The 19,698-nt window shown below is 43.5% G+C and overlaps 1 protein-coding gene across 2 annotated transcripts in view; it reads right to left on the bottom strand.

The window, feature by feature from the left end:
- The window catches only part of CEP89 (centrosomal protein 89), an 84,922-nt gene that overhangs the window by 54,084 nt on the left and 11,140 nt on the right, over positions 1 to 19,698 (bottom strand). For both annotated transcript variants that reach the window (XM_053914503.2, XM_024577478.4), the window contains exons 4-7: positions 16,817 to 17,003; positions 10,067 to 10,172; positions 1,418 to 1,446; positions 633 to 675 (exon numbers count right to left, since the gene is read on the bottom strand). In XM_053914503.2, the coding sequence (XP_053770478.1) occupies positions 633 to 675; positions 1,418 to 1,446; positions 10,067 to 10,172; positions 16,817 to 17,003 (365 nt within the window). The remainder of the gene's footprint in view (positions 1 to 632; positions 676 to 1,417; positions 1,447 to 10,066; positions 10,173 to 16,816; positions 17,004 to 19,698) is intronic.

Raw genomic sequence — 19,698 nt, 5'->3', positions numbered from 1 at the left:
CCTCTCTCATTTTTTAAGAAAGATTTTATTTATTTTTAGAAAGAGAGGAAGGGAGGAAAAAAGGGAGAGAAACATTGAACAGTTGACTCTCATACACACACCCCAACTGGAGACAGGCTGAAACTCGGGCATGTGCCCTGACTGGGAACTGAACTGGAGACCTTTCGCTTTGTGGGACAACACTCAACCAACTGAGCCATGACAGTCAGGGCTGGACCCCCTCTTTTGAGGCAAAGGTGGAAGTTGAACAGTTGCAACCTTTTCCCAATTCCAGTAATGGGACAGATGCGGCAGCTTTTACAGGGGGGAAAATGACCTTTATTTTATTTTTTTAATTTTTTAATAAAGATTTTATTTACTTTATTTTTAAGCAGAGGGGGAGGGGAGAAAGTGAGGGACAGAAACATCAGTGTGTGGTTGCCTCTTGCATGCCCCCTAATGGGGACTTGGCCTGAAACCCGGGTATGTACCCTGACTGGGAATGGAACTGGCGACCCTTTGGTTCGCAGGCAGGCACTCAGTCCACTGAGCCACACCAGCCAGGAAGAGACCTTTCTTTTAGATGAGATTACTCTGTGTATTCTATAAAACTATAAGCTTTTCAATCATAATGAAAATCAAAAGGTAAATACCTGGGGAGGGTGGAGGTTTTCCACATAATGGTGGTTTTTCATCCTGGGTGGGGAGAAATAACATGAGCCTAATAAATTGAGAGTCTTAGCATCTTCTATTCAAACTTTCTGCCTTTTTGCCTGTAAGTTCAGACAGTTGCTGTGTCCTTATATGTAGGTCCCACAGGTAACGGGCCTTCAGTTCACACGCTAAACCATGTGATACGGCGGCAAGTGCTGAGCAGAGACGTGCAAAACAAACTCCAACCAGGCCTTTTCTCCTTGGGGTGTGCAAGAAGACCCCATAAACTGCAGAGAAGCATGTTTTCAGGGTGCTCAGAAAAGAATATAAGATCTTGTTTTTCAACACAAAACTTTGAAGAAAGGGAAACCTTTGAACTTTTGTTAATTTTTCCATTACGCATCAGTCTAATATTAAGCTTCTACTTTCTGCTGAAAAAGTAGATGGGGTTATAAATTAATTCTACTGAGAAATGTTTAACTTTTAAATTCCTATGACATCACACAAAATTTAAATTAGAACTATTTCTATGTTTGAAAATTAGTTATTGTCTATTCATTCCATAAATTACGTAAGTGATTTCTAAACTCTCAATACATTACTTTCACTTTTAAACTGTGGAAAATATCAGTTTCTTCAAGTTTTTTAAGTATTTAAGAAGAAACATTCAATCAGAAAGAACTCTTAAGGGAAGTTTTTTCTCCACAAATCACAAAAGTGGTTTAAAAATTATGGTGGAAATTCAATCTATTGAGAAAACCAGGTTTTAAAAAAGTAATCTTACCTTTAAAGTCAGAACAGAATATTCACCATCTGATTTTAAAAAGAAAAGAAAACAATTTAAAAACAGATAAAGACATTTGACAATTGCGAGCACAATCACAGAAACTCACCTTCTACAGACGAGCTAAACAAAGCAAGGCGCGCCTGCAGGGTTTGCAAGGTCTTGTGGCAGATGGTCCTGGAGCGAGGCAGGGAGCTCGCTCTGAACTGTCCATCATTGTCTGTGCTGCTCATTCCTGAGCACCCTCAGCAGCTCACAGGATTGGAGAACCAAGGACAAACTCCTCAGAGTGGCTCTGAGCCCTCTCCATGCAGGGCTCCTCTCCAACTTCCCAACATGTCCCCCACCCCTGTGCTCTCTCCACACGGCCCACCTGCCATTCCCCAAATGGGCTGGGCCTACTCTGCCTGGAGGTGGCATCTGACTTTGTCAGAAAAGTAGTTGTTCCTTGAAGCAAACTGCCCCAGTGACACAGATGATAACAAATCTTGCCCAGTAACTCATTTTCGACTTACAAATACACATTCGTGATTAAGATCCTCCTTGAAGTGGGCGACCTTACAACCCAGTTTGCCCATACCCTTTGTTGCAGTGAAAAGTTGGACTTCCAACTTTTTAGAAATTGGTTGCTTTTAACTTTCCATGATTAATTTGCAGAACAGAAATAACTGGCTAAGAAATAAATTAGAAACAAATATGCAAAAAAGTAGAAAAAACTTAATAGAATTCAGGAAAATTCAGAAAAAATGCTTAAAGATGCATACAGGATTATAAATCTACTTCTCGGTTGATTACAATTACCAACACTTGAACAACTGATCAATGAAGAGCTTATTTTTGACCAACACTCACCTAATCCACTATCTTTTACCAAATTGCTTATTTTCCTTTTCCTTTTTAAATTTAATTTTTTTCTAATTAAAGTTGACATTCATTAATTAATAAAACTGTTTTTGCTAAGTGTCTTGTGGCAGCCTGGACTGGGGTATCAGGTGAAACCCTACCTGGTCCTTCCAGCCTCACGCCCCTTCTCCCTGCTACTTTCAACAGCCGTCAGGCGATGTTGTCGGCGCTCTGGTCTTTGTGTCCACCTCCGCCCCGCAGCTCACCTGCGGCCTATCCTCCCTCTCAACTAGAATGTGAGGATAAAGCCTGTGGCTCCATCATTTCTGGAACATAGTAGGTGCTGAATAAATTTCTGATGAGCAATGTTTAAACTGATACAAAAATAACTTACATTTTTAATAACTCGATTACAACAGTCTTGATTTGGTATATTACAATGCTATAGCAGATCTACTGCTTTCATATTTAATGAAATCTCCTATGTCCCCCTTAAATTCTTCACAAAATAAAGTTGGGGGAGGGCATGGAATTAAATGAAGAAAAACAGGCTTCCAGTCAAAATGGCAGAGTAGGTAAGTGCAGCACCTACATCCTCCCATCCCCATTTCAAACTTACAGCTAAACTACAGACCAACCATCACTGAGAACCACCTGAAGTCTAGCTGAACGGAAGTCCTATAACTTAGGCTATAGGGAAGAAGCCACATGGAGACTGGTAAGAGGCACAGAAATACAGGACAGTCAGGTCCCACACTGACATAGGGAGTTAAGAATCAAGAGGAATAGCTCAGCTTCTGAGGTCCCCCCTAAGGGGTGAGGGGTCTCAGCCTCAGACCAGGACTCCCAGCCCAGGGTTCCAGTGCCAGAGAGAGAAGTCCTCATAACTTCTGGCTGTGAAAATCAGTGGGGATTGTGGCTGAGTGAGACAGAGGGCCTCTAGGGTCCCAGGCACTCCTTTTAAAGGGCCCGCACATGGAGTTACTTCTGATGGACTCACTTGCTCTGAGCTCCAGTGCCAGGGCAGCAGCTCGAAAGGGGTCAGAGACATAGGGGTAGGAACTGAACTGTCTGGCTTTGGGGTGAGGGCTGCAGAGGCAGCTTTCTCCCAGAGAGAAGTGCTGGCAGAAGGCATTGTTCCTTTGCTGATGCCTCTCCCAACAGAGCCAGCAGGTGAGCACCGTATCTGAGTCTCCATCCACCTGACTCACACTGTTCACTCCTCTCTGGATGCCCTGAGACTCCACCCACCCCACCCAACTTTTGGACCCACTCAAGCCACTTCCAGTGGTGTTTCCATTTAAACAGCCTATCTTGGCTCACACTTTGAACTTTGTGAAAATCTCAAAGGTTCATAAACCCCAAACAAGCAGCATCTGACCTCAGCATGCCCTGCCCCTGTTGCTAAGCAGCCCTAAGCCTGGCACTAGGGGTAGCCAGCCTCAGTTCACAGCTTAGCCTCTCCTGGGCACCTCCAAGCCTAGCACAAGTGGCAACCATCTGCAGACTACTCTGTAGTTCATGCTAGGTGGCCCCAGGCATGACGCAAGGAGTGGCCAACCTTGGCCTGAACCTCCCAGGAGGCCCCAGAGCCAGTACATTCAGTGGACAGCTTCAGACCACACCAGAGCACTACCCAACCACCTCCACCAGTGACATACTCAAGGGGCAGACTCATCTGGCACCAAAGCCCCACTGAAGCAAGTCCTGCTCCATGGGGTCAGCCCCTGCACAAAAACTCATCTGTTGTAGTCTTGGCCAGTCCTTTCAGCCAATTGGTTTGGGGGGTCAATCCTTCCCACTGATGGGACAACCACAATCAAGGCTCAACTACAACAAGAGAGTGCACACAGCCCACACTGCAGGGGGCTGGGCACACCTGAAGTGCCCAGCTTGGGTGGCTAAGGAGACTGTGCCAGTGGGCTCTACAGGACACCTACTACACTAGGCCACTCTACAAAGCCTGGGAGACATAGCAGCTCTATCTAATACACAGACACAAACACAGGGAGGGTGCCAAAATGAAGAGACAAAGAAACATGTCCCAAATGACAAAACAGGACAACACTCCAGAAAGAGAACCAAACAAAATGGAGATAAGCAATCTACCAGAGTTCAAAGTACTAGTTATAAGAATGCTCAACGAACTTAGAAAAGAATAAATCAACTCAACAAAGAGACAAAAACATAAATATGAAGGTAGAAAATATAAAAAGGACCAGTCAGAAAGGAAGAGTATAATTACCAAAATGAAGAATACAGTGAAATAAATCAACAGTAAAGTAGATGAAGCAGAGGATCAAATCAGCAATTTGGAAGAGAAGGAAGCAAAAAACACCCAATCAGAACAACAAAAAGGAAAAAGAATCCCCCCAAAATGAGGATAGTTTAAGGGGCCCCTGGGACAATATCAAGTGTACCAACATTTGCATCACAGGGGTACCAGAAGGAATTGAAAACCTATTTGAAAATACAATGATGGAAAACTACCTTAACGTGGTGAAGGAAATACCCAAGTTCAGGAAGCACAGAGAGTCCAGGCCCACACCAAGACACATCACAATTAAAAGGCCAAAGGCTAAAGACAAAGAGAGAATCTTTAATAATGTGATTTTAAAAAGCATTTATCTCAGAGGGCTGTTTTGAGAGTTAAATGTGGAATAAAATGGTTAAATAACAATAGTTTTCTTTTAAAGTAGTGTTTTAAAAATATCACTAAGATAACAATGGTCAAAATTGTAGGAAATTAGAATCAGCTATATAAAAAAAGGAAACTTCAAATGTAATTGCTGTTACCACAAACTGTGTTTGTACACAAAATAAGTGAAGGAACATAAAAAGAATTACTCAGGCAATTTTTCCCCTGGCAGGGGAAAAAAGCCTGAGGACCTGTACTGACCTGTAATTCTTAGGACCTATACTGACAGGTCCTAAGTCTGCCTACAAATTTTGGCTACTGTAAATTACCCTGCAATAAATAGGGATGTTACCGAGCCTCACTTTGGGTTCTGCTGCCCCCTGCCACCCTCCAGAGGCAAAAATTTCAGAGACAAAGGTTTGATGATAAAAGAAAGAAGTCTTTATTCAAAAGCAGATACTGAAGCCTATCAAGTCACAGCTTTAATCACTTAAACCTATCAATTAAGGCTAAACTCTAATACCTCAGTTGTCCTGTCTTTTCCCTGTTAGTTTCTATAGTTGTCTGGTTTCTATAGGGTTAGTTTACAAACTAAAAACAACATAACATACAAAAACTACACAGTTCTGGAAGAATGGCAGGCTTCCGCCTCAGACCCTGTTCCCTGGAAAACACCGAAAAAATAAACCTGCTACCCTCTGCCAGGCCAGCCTGACCCTAGGCTTTGCCTAGAATTCCTACCCATAGAAAATACGATCCACTGGCAAATGCAGGCAGCTGCAGCGCAATCATCCATGGAAGAACAGCCTGAAAGCATGAGACTGAGAGCCCCACCTCAGGAGCCAGAGAGCCTTCCAGCTAGAGAGAGCCAACCCTCTCTTTTTTCCACTGGCTCTGGAAGCTTTCAGCTTCTCCCAAAGAGAGAATCTTAAAAGCAGCAAGTGAAAAGCAGTTAGTTACGTGTTATGGAGTTCCCATAAAACTGTCAGCTGAGTTCTCCACAGAAACTTTGCAAACAGGAAGGGACTGGCACAAAATATTCAAACTGATGCAAAGCAGAGACCTACAACCAAGAGTACTCTACCCAGCAAAGCTGTCATTTATAATCGAGGGACATAGAAAAAATCTTCCCAGACAAGAAACAGTTATTGTTGATCACCACCAAACTGATATTACATGACATGTTAAAGGGTCTTCTTTAAGAAGGAGGAAAAAAAAACAGATCAAAAATATGAACACCAAATGGCAATAAATACATATCTATCAATGACCTTTATCGCAAGAAATACATATCTATCATATCTACTTTATTTTTTTTCCTAAGATTTTATTTACTTTTAGAGAAAAGTGAAAGGAGGGAGAAAGAGAGGGAAAGAAACATCAGTGTGCGAGAGAAACATCAGTTGGTTGCCTCTTGCACACCCCTAACTGGGGACCTGGCCTGCAACCCAGGCGTGTGCCCCAACTGGGAATCAAACCTATGACCTTTTCAGTTCCCAGGTCAGTACTTAATCTACTGAGCCACACCAGCCAAGGCTCAATAGTTACTTTAAATGCAAATGGATTAAATGCTCCAATCACTGCCCTGGCTGGTGTGGCTCAGTGGATTGAGCTTGGGCTGTAAACCAAAGGGTCACTGGTTTGATTCCCAGTCAGGGCACACTCCTGGGTTGCAGGACAAGTACCCAGTAGTGGGTGTGTGAGAGGCAACCACACATTGATGTTTCTCTCCCTCTCTTTCTTTCTCTTTCCTCCTCTCTCTAAAAATAAAATAAATAAAACCTTAAAAAATTTTTTTTTAAATGCTCCAATCAAGACAAAAGGTGGCTGAATGGATAAAAAACAGACCTATACATACTGTTGACAAGACACTCACTCCACATAGAAACTCACACAGACTGAAAGTAAAGGGATGGAAAAAGGTACTCATGAAAATGGAAACAAAAAAAGCTGTGGTAGCAACACTTATACCAAACACAAAATAGACTTTAAAACAAAGGCTGTAAAAGAGATAAAGAAGAATCCAGCAATTCCACTTCTGGGTATTTATCCAAGGAAAAATTTATCCAAGGAAAAAACACTACATTGAAAAGATGTATTTTTTTAAATGAATAAATAAATAAATACATGGAAAGACCTATACACCCATATGTTCACTGCAGCGTTATTTACAATGGTCCAGATACGGAAGCAACCTGAGTGTCCATCGACAGGTAAACAAATAAAGAAGTGGTGCATGTAGACAATGGACTATATAACTCAGCCATAGAAAAGAATGAAAACTTGCCATTTGTGACAACATGGATGGGCTTAGAAGGCACTGAGCCGAGTAAAATAAGTCAGAGAAAGACAAATACCATTTGATTTCACTTATATGTGGAATGTAAAGAACAAAGTAAGTAAACAAACAGAAAAGAAACAGACTCATAGATATGGAGAACATTTTGATGGTTGCCAGAAGGGGGGATGAATGAGGGGCTGGATGAAAAAGATGAAGGAATTAAGTCCAAATTGGTAGTTACAAAATAGTCATGGGGAAGTACAGTATAGAAAATATAGTTAATAATACTGTAATAACTAAATACGGTACCAGATGAGTATTAGACCTAACAGGGTGATCATTTAGTAAGTCATATAAATGTCTCATCACTGGGTTGTAAACCTGAAACTATTGTACATCAACTGTACAGGTCTATGCACAGACCTAGGCCTGCCAGGTCTGGCTGCCGTGGGAAACCAATGAAGAGATCCAAGTAAACTATGTGAGGGTACATGGAGGCACAGCACCAGATTCATGTTTGAAAAGGCTGCTCTGGCTGCTACCATGGTGCCAAAACATAGTGGGCACTCCGTATCTAGGCATATATCTGCCGGCTGGTGAAGCAATAGACAGAATCAAGCAGCAGGCAGCTGGTTACACGGAGTCATGAGCTGAGAGGAGAAACCTGGGCCTCACACAGTAAATGGTATTGGAAGCAGCGGGGCAGGTGTGATTACTTAGCACAGGGGTGTCAAACTCATTTTTACCAGGGGCCACATTAGCTTCATGGTTGCCTTCAAAGGGCTGAATATAATTTCAACTCCTTAACAGTTAAGGAGTAGTTACAATTATACAGTTCTGAAATGGTTTTGGTTTTTTGAAGGCGACCGCGAGGCTGATGTGGCCCCTGATGAAAATGAGTTTGACACCCCTGACTTAGAAGGATGGAGAAAAGGGCCTAGACTGGGACTCGGAGAACTCTAACAGTTTATGGACAGGTAGAGGAAAATGGGACTGCAAGGAGATGAAGAGGGGCCCCCCGAGAGGCGAGAGGAAGCAAGGACAGTGTGATCTCAGAAAGCCAGAGGAGAGGTTATTTTAAGACAGCAGGAGCACTCATCTGTGTGGAATGCGCCATCCACTGTATTCAGAATGAAGGTCACTGGTCTGGGGGTCGGGGCCAAACTGGCGTGGGTGGAAAAGTCACCGTCAGATGAGGAAAGGGAGAAGGTGTGTGGAGATGTCTTTTGGCAAATTTGGCTGTGGAGGAGAAAGAAAAGCACCAGTGGGAGGGCACTATTGGGATCAAGGAAGGGAGTCAGATGCCATCCATCAGCAAGGATTTGGCAGCTCTGGCCAGGGGACTGGTACCTGGACCAAAAGACTTCAGTGTCTGGTCTTCCTGGCTGGGTTCCGCTAGAGCGCGGAGAGGCGCACCAGGCTCACCAAGCTTGATGGCTTTAGTGCTTGATATTATTTTAGACGATAGTTATCAGCTAGCATTTATGGAAGGCACTGTGCTTCCCACGTGACTGAATTTAGTCCTTATAATAATCTGATGAGAGGCATTCACACTCTAAGTAGAGGTGGGGTTAAGCCAAGCATCTTGTCACCTGGAAATGACAGAGTCAAGAACCAAACCACTAGAAACCAGGGTTTCAAATGTTCTGTCCAAGGATCATCGCCATCAGACTCTGTGAAATGCTTCTCAAAATTACAGACTTCTGGGCCCCAGCCCAGAGTCACTGAACTAGAATTTGGGGTGGGTGTGGGGCCTTTTTCACAAGTGTCCAGAGGCTTTTAATGCCATAACAAAGCAAAAATCACTACGGAAGTGCTCCAAGTTCATGTTACCAAGTGTGCCAGTTATCACTGCCTGTTAGCTCCAAATCCGCCTTCACTGCTTGCTTGTGTTACTGCAGTATTTCTACTTGCCAGGTGCCGCAATATAAGCTTCGTCAATAGAGGGCGCGGGGAAGACATTGGAGAAGAGGCTTGGGTTCTTCACTTCAGTGTGCTACCTCCCTCCCTCCTTCTCTTCCTGCCTCCTTCCCCTGTTGTAGGTGGCCAACAGCACTTCCCCATGAGTGCTTTCTCCTGGCAACCCCCCTGAAGACAGCTTCCTGGTGAGTTGTTAGCACTCAGCTAATTTCTCCATCAGCCAGTGGCCCACAGCTGCACCCTCTCCAGTGTCTGCATCTCAGCCTTGGGTGATTCTCCAAATGTGTTTCTTCCCTGGGGGGGCTCTGTGTAAACTGCAGAGGGAGAAGCCAGCTGTTCCCTCTATCTGCTGTTCCTGTATTCTTTAGACTTCTCTCTACCCCTTAGTAGGCAGTCCTGTTATGTCAATAATTTTTTATTTTAAACTTTCCCTGTTCAAATTATCATGTGCCTTCTGTCTCCGGGTTGGATTCTGACTGATAGGTGACACATTAGGCCACAGGCAACACAGACATTAGAAAGTGGATGGACATGAAAGAACAAGGAGAGATATTCAGAAGTGTGTCGTCAGATTTTAAAAAGGCAGGTAACCAAACAATGGAGATAGCACGGTGGACAAGACATGAAGTTTCGATCGTTCACCTTGTGGAGGCCGCTGTGCACCGGCCAGCCCCTTGCAACCGCAGGCACCCGGGAGCAGGGGAAAAGAGCAAGTGGAGCCTCAGAGCCTGAGCCATAACCCTCTCTGGGCTGACAGAACTGACGAAATGGACTCCGAAGTCAGCACGACTTAACATCCACGCAATTGACTTCAGAGTAACTAATCTTCAGTGAAAGTAAAATTTAAAATACTCCTACTTGTAATAACAGAATCACAGGATGGAGGTGCAATGGCTATATGTTCCCCCAAGTTAACCAATATTTATTGCCACAAAAAGTTTTTAATATTTGAAAAAAATTTTTTTACCTTTTTCTTGTGTGCACTGTGGTATAAGAGGTGAGTCTGGAAACCCATCTTGCTCAGAAATATGTTCCTCATCTTCAGTGTCCACCCCACATGACAATGAAACCTTCTGTTAGAAGAGACAAAGGAACAAACATATGAGCAAATTTCCTCCTGGTAAATGCAAACGGCTTGTTCCACACTTTCTCCAGTGCCACCTCCTTCTCTGAGACACGAAAGGACCATGCCTGACAGGGCTGGATGAAACTTTGGGCTCCTTCATAACCCACCCATGCGGCTTCAGCAGCCTCTCTGTCTCCTTCCTGCCAGGGACCAGCCCAGAAAAAGGGGCTGCACCTGGCCTGCTGTGCATAGCACTCAATACCAGCCCACCCTGGTACTGATGCTGTGTTATCACCTCTATGTGGGACCAGGGCTGTCGACTGTGAGAATCCACAGTCAGGCAACTGTGTGGGGTTGAGGTCCGTCATGTTCACTGGCTATATGAGTCCACTGGAAATGTTTCCTTGTGGCGTTTAACCCTCTCCCCACTGCCTGTGCACATCTCGCATACAGATATCATGAATGGTGGCAGGGCTGCTGAGCTGTCTGTTACAGACCTGTGGGCCAGGAATGGGACCACCCTGGTGAGCAGCAGGCAGTTTCACTGCCAGGGCTCTGGGAAGTGGGGACAGAAGCAACCCAAGCGTCCAATAAGCTAACTGTGGTGCTCTCTGGTTGGTGCCTCTTCTGCTATCCTGGCTCTTCACTGAAATCTTACTTACGTGATCCTCTTATCTTAGCTGTGCAATGCTGTAGGCAGAGAAGGGCCCTCCCGAGGCTGGCAGGGAGGTGTTGGCACTAACCCGCAAGATGCACTGGAGCACTGCAGAGCCAAGAGCTAAGGCCGATGGGCCCACTCATCATTGGAGTGGCTCCAAAGCAACCCAGCTCGGCAGCGGCAGATAGGTCTCCCACTCATCATTTAAGGAAGAGGATAGAAATGACCGCTCAGTTTTCATCCCCTAAGAACCAGATGCTTCACTCACCCTGTCAGAGATACATTAAGCTACTCCCTACTATCAAGGAAGTGTGAAAAGTGCTAAGGGTCTCAAATGTCATCATAAAGATCCCCTACTGTGGAAAACTGTTGGGCGGTACCTACTATTACTAAGGCTGGTACTGTAAACTTCACTCCTTCCTATACACCCCACTGGGAATATATCTACAAGTGTTCATAGCAGCACTATTCCTAAGAGCCCCAAACAGGAAATAACCAAATACCCATCATCAGTCAAATGCGTAAGTAACTAGACGGTATAGTTGTACAATGGGATATTATACAGCAATAGGAATGAGCCAACTACTGCATGCATAGTAACTGGAGACTTTCAAAAACCCCAAAGAATACATACTGTGGGATTAAATTCACAGAATGTTCAGAATAGGCAAAACGAATCTATGGTTATTTTTTAAGATCTAATCTACTCTCAGAGTTAGGGCAGTGGTTAACTCTGGGGGAAGCAGTGACCTTTTCTTGGCCACACAGAGGAACTCCTAGGGTACTAATAATGTTCCTTTTTAAAAAAAAAAATAGGGATGGTGACTACTTTGTAAAAACTCACTGAGCTGTACACTTATGGTTTATATACTTTCCATGTATATTTACAACATCGATAAATAAACCAAAGAATTGTGACATTATTCAAAACAACACTCTAATTTAATTGTTTTCATTTTAATTTTTTAAACCACCAAATACTTCTAACTGTAAAAATTACCTTGGCAACTAAAATGACAGTTGTTTGGGCCTTGAAGGATAGGAGGAAGGAGGGCAGACCAGCCTGGCCCCAGCTTGGACGCCAGTGGTGACGGAAGGGCCTTTCCCTCACCTGTCCACAGCACTTGTTCGAGGTCCCTTCATCCTCTTGCTGGGGTAGTGAACTGACTGAGATTTTAAAGAGTAAAGTGTGCATGCTACAGTATCTGTGGTAATTATTAGAGAAAAAGCTGTCATTTGCGAACTAGTACAGAGAAAGAAATAGAACTGAAAAAATCATCAACCCACCAGAAGGCAAGAGGAAGAAAGAGATACAGAACAGCAGGGCAAACAGAAGAGGTAAAGTAAGATGGCGAATTCAAACTCAGGTGGATCCTTACATGCATTAAATGCAAAAGGACTGAATGGTCCAGTAAAAAGACGAAGAAAGTTTGTCAAACTCAGTTAACAAAATTATATGCTACATTAAACTGAATACATACTTTAAATAGGTGAATAGTATGGTATGTGAATTATATATTTAAAACTTGTTTTTAAAAAATGGTATGCTGTTTATAAGACACAGCTAAACATAAGGACACAGAAAGTTGAAACTAAAGAATGGAAAAAATCGACCACGCGAGTATCAAACAAAAGGGAGGTGGAGGGTGTCGGGTGAACAGACGTAAGGCGAAACACATTTTTACAGATAGAGGCTCACTTTGTGGTGAGTGAACATTCAATTTACCGGGAAGATACAGTTTTAAGTTTGTACACATCTAACAATGTAGTCAGATGCAAAAGAATACGTGTTCTACGATTTCATGCATATAAAGTTCCAAACATGCAAGTTTACTCTGTGACATCAGAAGCGCCCTAATACTTCAAGACAAAAGATACGGGGAAACCTGAGAGCACAGCACGGAAGCTGCAGTGTCCAGATTCTCGTGACTGTGAGAGGGACAGGCCACCAACATCCAGCAGTGACTGACCTAATCACGCGCAGGCTGCAGCCGAGAAGGGGACGGTCACCTTCCCAGGTATCTTTCTTCATAGTAACGACACTAACAGAAGAACCCCAGAGTGCTCACACAGTCATTACAGGTGGAGCAATAGGAGGTGCCAGCTAGCTCCACCGTGGGTTTAAGTCCGGGCAAGAGTGTTGTAAAAATGTGCAGTAAACTGAGGGATCACTCTGGCAGGGGACTGCTCGGGCCTGCCCCGCGTCCTTGTGGGCCCCAACAAATAATGGGCCTCCCCTGACTTGGTACATTAGGGTAAATAAACTAAGGGTTCGTGAATCTCACCTGTTACATGCGGGACACTCGAACACTGAAAAGATGACAGATAGCAAAGCTCACTCTCTTGGTGGCTTCTGCAAATTGCCCGGAGTGGCGGCTTGGCAACTGACTTGCTATCCTGGCCTTCTACTGCTACCAGCGGGGGTCAAGCTCACGCAGAAGTGCTTGCCTTGGTAGAGCAGAGTGATAGCCTACATGAAATGAACTGACAGTGGGCATGTCCCCCTGCACGTGCGCGTGGATACGTAAACCTCGGGAGGGCGATGCAGGAGTCAAGCCACAGCAGCACCTCCCCCCTTGCTGAGGATGATTTTGTTTGGGGCAAATGGGCCCAGCCCTAGGGGATGAATCATGATGATCCTCTTCCCCTTGGCTGCAATTGGTCAAAGGATGGGCACGTGACCAACGAGCCTCCTGCTGGGAGGCTTTCAGGAAAAAATGTTCTCCCTAATGAGCACAGAGCATCCTGATAAAAGGACCTTTCCCCACTTCCTCCTTCAGCTTAGGGACCAGGATCTGCCCTACCCACTGGTGACCACGGAGAGGAAGCCAAGGGGACCTTAGGCCCCAGCCTTCAATAGGCAGCTGAAGCAATTTTGGAATCTTCTACCTCTTAACTTTGTTAGGTGATAGTGTTAAATGTCTATTATTTAAGCCTTATGTTTGTCTATTCCTTTATTTGCAGCAAAAAAAAAAAAAAAAAAAAAAAGACACACATACCCAACTGAGCACAGAGGCTTGTTCTGGAGAGAAGAGGAAGACTACAATATGAACAGCAGGGATTCAGGGTGGGCTTTTGCTTTATGTGTGACATCAAACGTTTTTAAAAGAAATGTGTATTCATGTTTTACCTTTGTGCAAAAAGAAAATTAAAAATTTTTTTAACTGTGGAGAAAGAAGGAACATTCCTAATCCTCAACGACAGCAGCAAAAGAATGCCCACTATTCCTTGGCCTCCAGAAGTTTCTAGAGAGAACTAGTTTACCTCTCTATGAATAATTTCTCTCTGGGTCTCCACCCAAACTTACGGCAGACACTCAAATATGGGTTTGTTGGCAGGGTGGATAAACCCGGGGTGGGTGGATAAACAAGTGAACAAGTGAATGAACAGACAGCATTTCACGACACGATGCCCTGCAAATCCACAAACAGTAGCAAGAATGCTTCAGTAACGTCTTGTTGGTGATTTCTACTTGAAAATGGTAACCAGGCGTGTAGTCTCCTCCCTTAAAACTGACTGAAATCAATCAGAAGAATGGGGGAAAAAATGCTTAGTCAATAACCATAGTCTTAATCCACAAACTGGCAAAAACACTTGCCAAATCTATGAAATTTGGAACAGAGGGAGAAAACTAAAATCTGCTGGACCTTAGGCATGTAGATGCTCCAAAACACAAAGTCTCTAAGTGTCACAGTTACAGGTCCACAGAGGTCCACTGATGGGTGCAACGAGAGCAAGGGTGTGGACTGGCCCAGGAGAAGCAGTCCTCCCCAGGCAGGGGGAACTGATGGAAGACACTTGTGGAGAGCCTGCCTCCACTGTCCACAGTCCAGCCCGAGCACTCTCAAAGAAATTAAAGACAGCACAGGCTGACATAAGACCCCAAAGAAGAGACATAAGATATCAAGAGAAGTGATGAGGCCACAGGCAGATGTGAAAAGTAAGTTGGCAGAACTCAAAAAACAAAAGAAAAAAATAAAACCAACAGAGGCAGAAGCTACACTAGAAGCACTAAAACACAGTGACAAAGTGATGAAATGTGGAGGATGCACACAAGAAAATCACATAAAATGACATTGAAAAGAAAAAAGAGGGACAAGTGATTATACAAAATATAATAGACATGGAAGACAAATAAAGGACACCCAACAAATGCATAACTAGTGGTCTCAAAGGAGAACAGAATGAATAGATGACCAAAGTAGTCACAGATAAAATAGGGGAGGAAATAGTCCCTGGAAATAAAAAATGAAAACCTTTGCTGAATGAAATTATAAAATAATTTTCAGAAAAAGTAACAGAAAATAATGAACCACAATTAATTCTGGTGACATACTAAACTTCAAAGGCTAAAGAACGAACTTGCAAAGGTATCAGGCAGAAAGGTCGAGTGACTGCAAAGTAAAGCAGGCTGTAACTCCTTCTTAGCCCTCCGCGGTCACTCTCAGCAGTCCTCTCAGGAAAGGTCAAATCCCCTGCCACATGGGTATCATGCCACCTGTACCCTTCCCTTGTAACACTTTTCATAATTGTAATTGATTACTACTAATTGTGTGACTATGGACTCTGTCTTACATTGCTTCTGCAGCACCTGGCACATGCCTGGTATTCACTGGATGTTCAATAAACATTTGTTGAATTATTTATCTGCCCAAAGACAACCTCCTCCCCAATATAGTTCTATACAGGATGAAGAAACTGAGGCACAGGGAGGTTATCTGACTTACCACAGTTATATTGTCCAAGTGGGAAGTAGACAAGCTGGAACTTGAACTCAGGTCTCTGAATGCCCATGGCATTGCTCTGTCCACTGGGCTATAGCATTGTGTCAGTCCAAAACACTACCAGGAAGTGCGCAGACTGAGGGGCAACAGGAATTCAGAGCCCTGCAGAAGACCCTCCTCTGGGGTCCTGGCAGCTGTCTGCCTGTTCCAGTGCTCCTTGCTGTAAAGAAACCTACTCTGCGTGCTGAGGTCTATATATGTTAGAAAGTGATGGTTAGTTCAGGAAACACTCACATATGGATTCCTCCAAATAAGCTCCCTAAGACCATTTAAAATGTGATTCAATACAGTAGAGAGTAATCAACATGAATAAAGCTTTATGTTGCCAGTCAGTATGTGAATTCACTATGCTTAACATACATTATGGTGATAGTGGAAAAAGAGAAAGGAAAAACAAGTCACGGTGCTGTCTTTTGCCATTAAAAACAGGATCCCCAACGTCTGGGCCGCAAATGAGTACCAGTCCGGGCCTGTTAGGAATCGGGCCACACAGCAGGAGGTGAGCTTGATGGTAATGCTCTTGAATCATCCTGAGAGCATCCCGCCCCACAAGTCTGTGGAAAAATTGTGTTCTACAAATTGGTCCTGGAGCCAAAAAGGTGGGCGACGGCTGAATTAAAGAAATGGCACTATCCAGTCTTCAAACCCTAGGAACAGAGTTTAAACCAGAGCAGCTGGACAGTGGTGGAGAAATGGGCTCCTTCGACCTCTCTGTACCTCGGTTTCCCACGTGTGAGAGGGTCATAAATGCAGCCTACCTCACTGAGATAGTGGGAGATAAATACACATAAGAGCCTGAAATAGAGACTCACTGAATGGTAACCACTCAAATAGTGTCAGCTACTATAGAGACAAGCGAGAATACTCCTTTTGTCAGCCATGAATTTGAAGGAAGGTTACAACTATGTATACTGATATTGTAAAAGTAACAGGAAAATTATCTTTTGAGGTCAAAGAAAAAAGCAGGATTAGTTAGCATCAGATGAAAATCTACACTGAACATGTAAAGATGTTTGTCTTTGAAAGGTAAAGAAAAAGTTTTAAATTTTAACCTAGCCAGATAGAAAATGAGACTGGACACATTAAAAAAATAAGCCGAAAAAAGAAAGCCATCAAAAGTAGAAGAGAGAAACGAAAGTCCTTACTTATACACAATTTACTATGGGTTAATGTCAAGATGCAGACGCAATTCTGCCATGTGACAGGCACCTGATTCCTGAGTGGTGCAGCATATACAGCATCGCCGAGACCTCCCTCTGCTTTATGAGCACCGACATCCTCCAAGTCCTTGCAGCTGGACGGCAGGCTCGAGTCAGGGTCCTCTTCCTCCCCATAGCCCAGCATCTCAAAGGATGGCAAAGAAGTTCTTCTTCCTGTCTCATTCTGCCAATTTGGCCTATGTCAGAACATTAAAGAGAAAAGTAAGTAACTAAACCAGCCACTTACTTCACAAGGGTATATATACGTATTAAAATGCACTGCCTCTGAGCCCCCACCATATAAGTATTTTAACTACATTACGAAATATATAGAAACTAAAGGATTAAGTCATCCACTATCCCATCTCTCTGTACACTCTTAAAATTTCTTTCTAGTTTTTCACCTAGGGTCTTATAATGATTATCACTGCACACAAGTACAATCTGCCTCTTTGTTTAAAGTCATGATGTGACAAAGACTCGAGTAGTTCCACCAGTTTAGTCAGCCATTTCCCTTACCATGCGCCCGCCTCCCAATTTTCCCTGTTGTGAGTAACCGTACATTGGGCGTCTGTGTGCAATAATCTCTTCTGCTGTGGGGATCAGTCCTAGAGAGCCACCGGCCGATGGCACTGCGCTGAGTCAAGTGGTACGAACACTCCATGGGTCTACACGCGCATCACACAGAATCACCTCCCAAGTCATTTCTCCAACCTGACGGCAGTGGTAATAATTTTCTAAGACTTGCCTAGAGAATTTAAATCTCACTGTGTGAACTTGCATCTCTGACTGAGAGTGAATACTTTTCCATGTACCCGTGCTCAAGCCTTCATTCCTCTAATGTGAACTGTCTGTTCTGTTCATTTACCTGCTTTGTCCACTTACCTACTTTGTTTCTAGTATGTTCATTCCAATTTGAAATTAACTTTCTTATCTTCTAGTATTAAAACCCTGCCTTTGTATTTACTACAAATATTTTTTCCTATTCTACTAATTTTTTTTAGCATACAGATGATTTTTATTTATTTTTTAAAATACTTTATTTTCAGATAAGGGAAGGAAGAGAAAAAGAGAGGGAGGGAAACCCTGACATGCAAGAGAAACATCAGTCACCTCTCACATGACCGGGCCCACACCCATGCACGAGCCCTGACTGGGAATCAAACTGGCAACCTCTTGGTTCACAGGCCGGTGTTCAATCCACTGAGCCACACCAACCAGGACTTAACATACAGATGATTTTTAAAAATTTATTTTAACCTTCTCAATTCTTAGCTTAGGCGTAAATAGATTTGATATGACAAATAGGATTTCATGGTCTTATTTATGTAAATATACAAATCAATCCTTTAACTCAATAGAAATTTATTTTGGTATATAAGTCAGGCAAGGCTCAAAGCTGATTTTCCCCCAAAACTGCTAATCAATATACTGTTGAATCCTCCCTTCCCCTTCGATCTGTAGGGCTGCCTTTATTAGAGATTCAATATGCTTGGCAACACTAGGTTCCCTCAGCTGTTCACGCACACCTCTGCATCACTGAACCAGCCCCTCTATTTTCACTATTTCAACTATAGGTTTTAAAATACAGGGTCTGGCACAAATAATACCCCTTTTTATTGCAAAATCTTTTATTACAAAATCATAAGCATGTAATGCAGTAACATAAGAATATCTATCATTCAAGCATGCTATATGACATTTTAGGTGAAATGTTCAAGTTAAAACTATAAATGACAACACCCATATTATTACCCTACCAACCACATTCAAGCAGGTGTTACTTCTGCGGGACCCTGTATAATAGGGCTAGAGCAAAAAAGAAAAAAAGAGAAAGAACTCATAAAATATATACCGTATTTTTCGGACTATAAGACACACTCCCCCACCCCCCAAATTTGGGAGGAAACTGGGTGCGTCTTATAGTCCGAATGCAGCTTACCTGGCTCGTGGGGCGGTGGAGTGGGGTTTTTTTTTTCCTGTTTTCCTCCTCTAAAACCTAGGTACCTCTTATGGGCCGGTGCTTCTTATAGTCCAAAAAATACGGTATGTGGGCTAACGCAGCCTACCCCCAGGGTCAGTGTTCTTCCTTTCTGATTTTCATTTGATGGTCTTATCTGCTTATTCTTTCCAGTACATTTTAGAGTTGCGTCCTCATCTTTAGTTCTTATTCACCCAAAGTATAATTCTTACCACGAGGAAAATAAGATGTAAAAACCAAAAATATAAACACATCCCAGGAGAAAACACATGAGCGTTTGTACCATGCTGTTGTAGGGAAGGCCTGTCTAGATTTGACAATTATGATGGAAAGAAACTACAAAGACAAAACTGACAGCTCTTATTACACAAAAAATACAGAGGATTTGGTATGTAAAAAAAAAAAAAAAACCCCAAAATTGAATAAACACAACAGAGAAAAGGCAAATCTGGTCAAGCCTCCCTCCGCCCCCACACAAGTCCTTAAAGCCCTCAGTGTCTTCCTGCTTCTAGGGCGATACCAAATCCCAGGCCGAACACCAAAGGCCTAGCCCCTTCCCGCTGCTTCGCCCCATCTTAGATGACCGCCCACCTCGCTCAAGTTCCCCCAGACACAAACATCTGCTTCTGCTGCTCACACGTGTCCTGCCCCCTCTTGCTCGGTCTAGAAAGCTCATCCCAGCCCCACACTGCCCATCTCCCCAGCCCTCAGGCTGTTCCCACGTGACTCCTGTAAACTGCTTGGTGTCCCCTCAACACCCTCTTCCTCAGGAGGAAGCCTTGCTGACCCCCCAGCCCTATGTTAGCACTAACCCAGCTCAAGCAAGAAAGGAAATGACATTAAAGAAGGAAAGTTATAGTATAGATGCCAACAAAGGTCAAATAAATATGAACGTTCAGAGGGGAGGTATA

Source organism: Desmodus rotundus, chromosome 12 (genome assembly GCF_022682495.2).
Source record: "Desmodus rotundus isolate HL8 chromosome 12, HLdesRot8A.1, whole genome shotgun sequence".
Lineage (NCBI taxonomy): Eukaryota > Metazoa > Chordata > Mammalia > Chiroptera > Phyllostomidae > Desmodus > Desmodus rotundus.
This window is presented reverse-complemented; position numbering and strand designations above follow the sequence as displayed.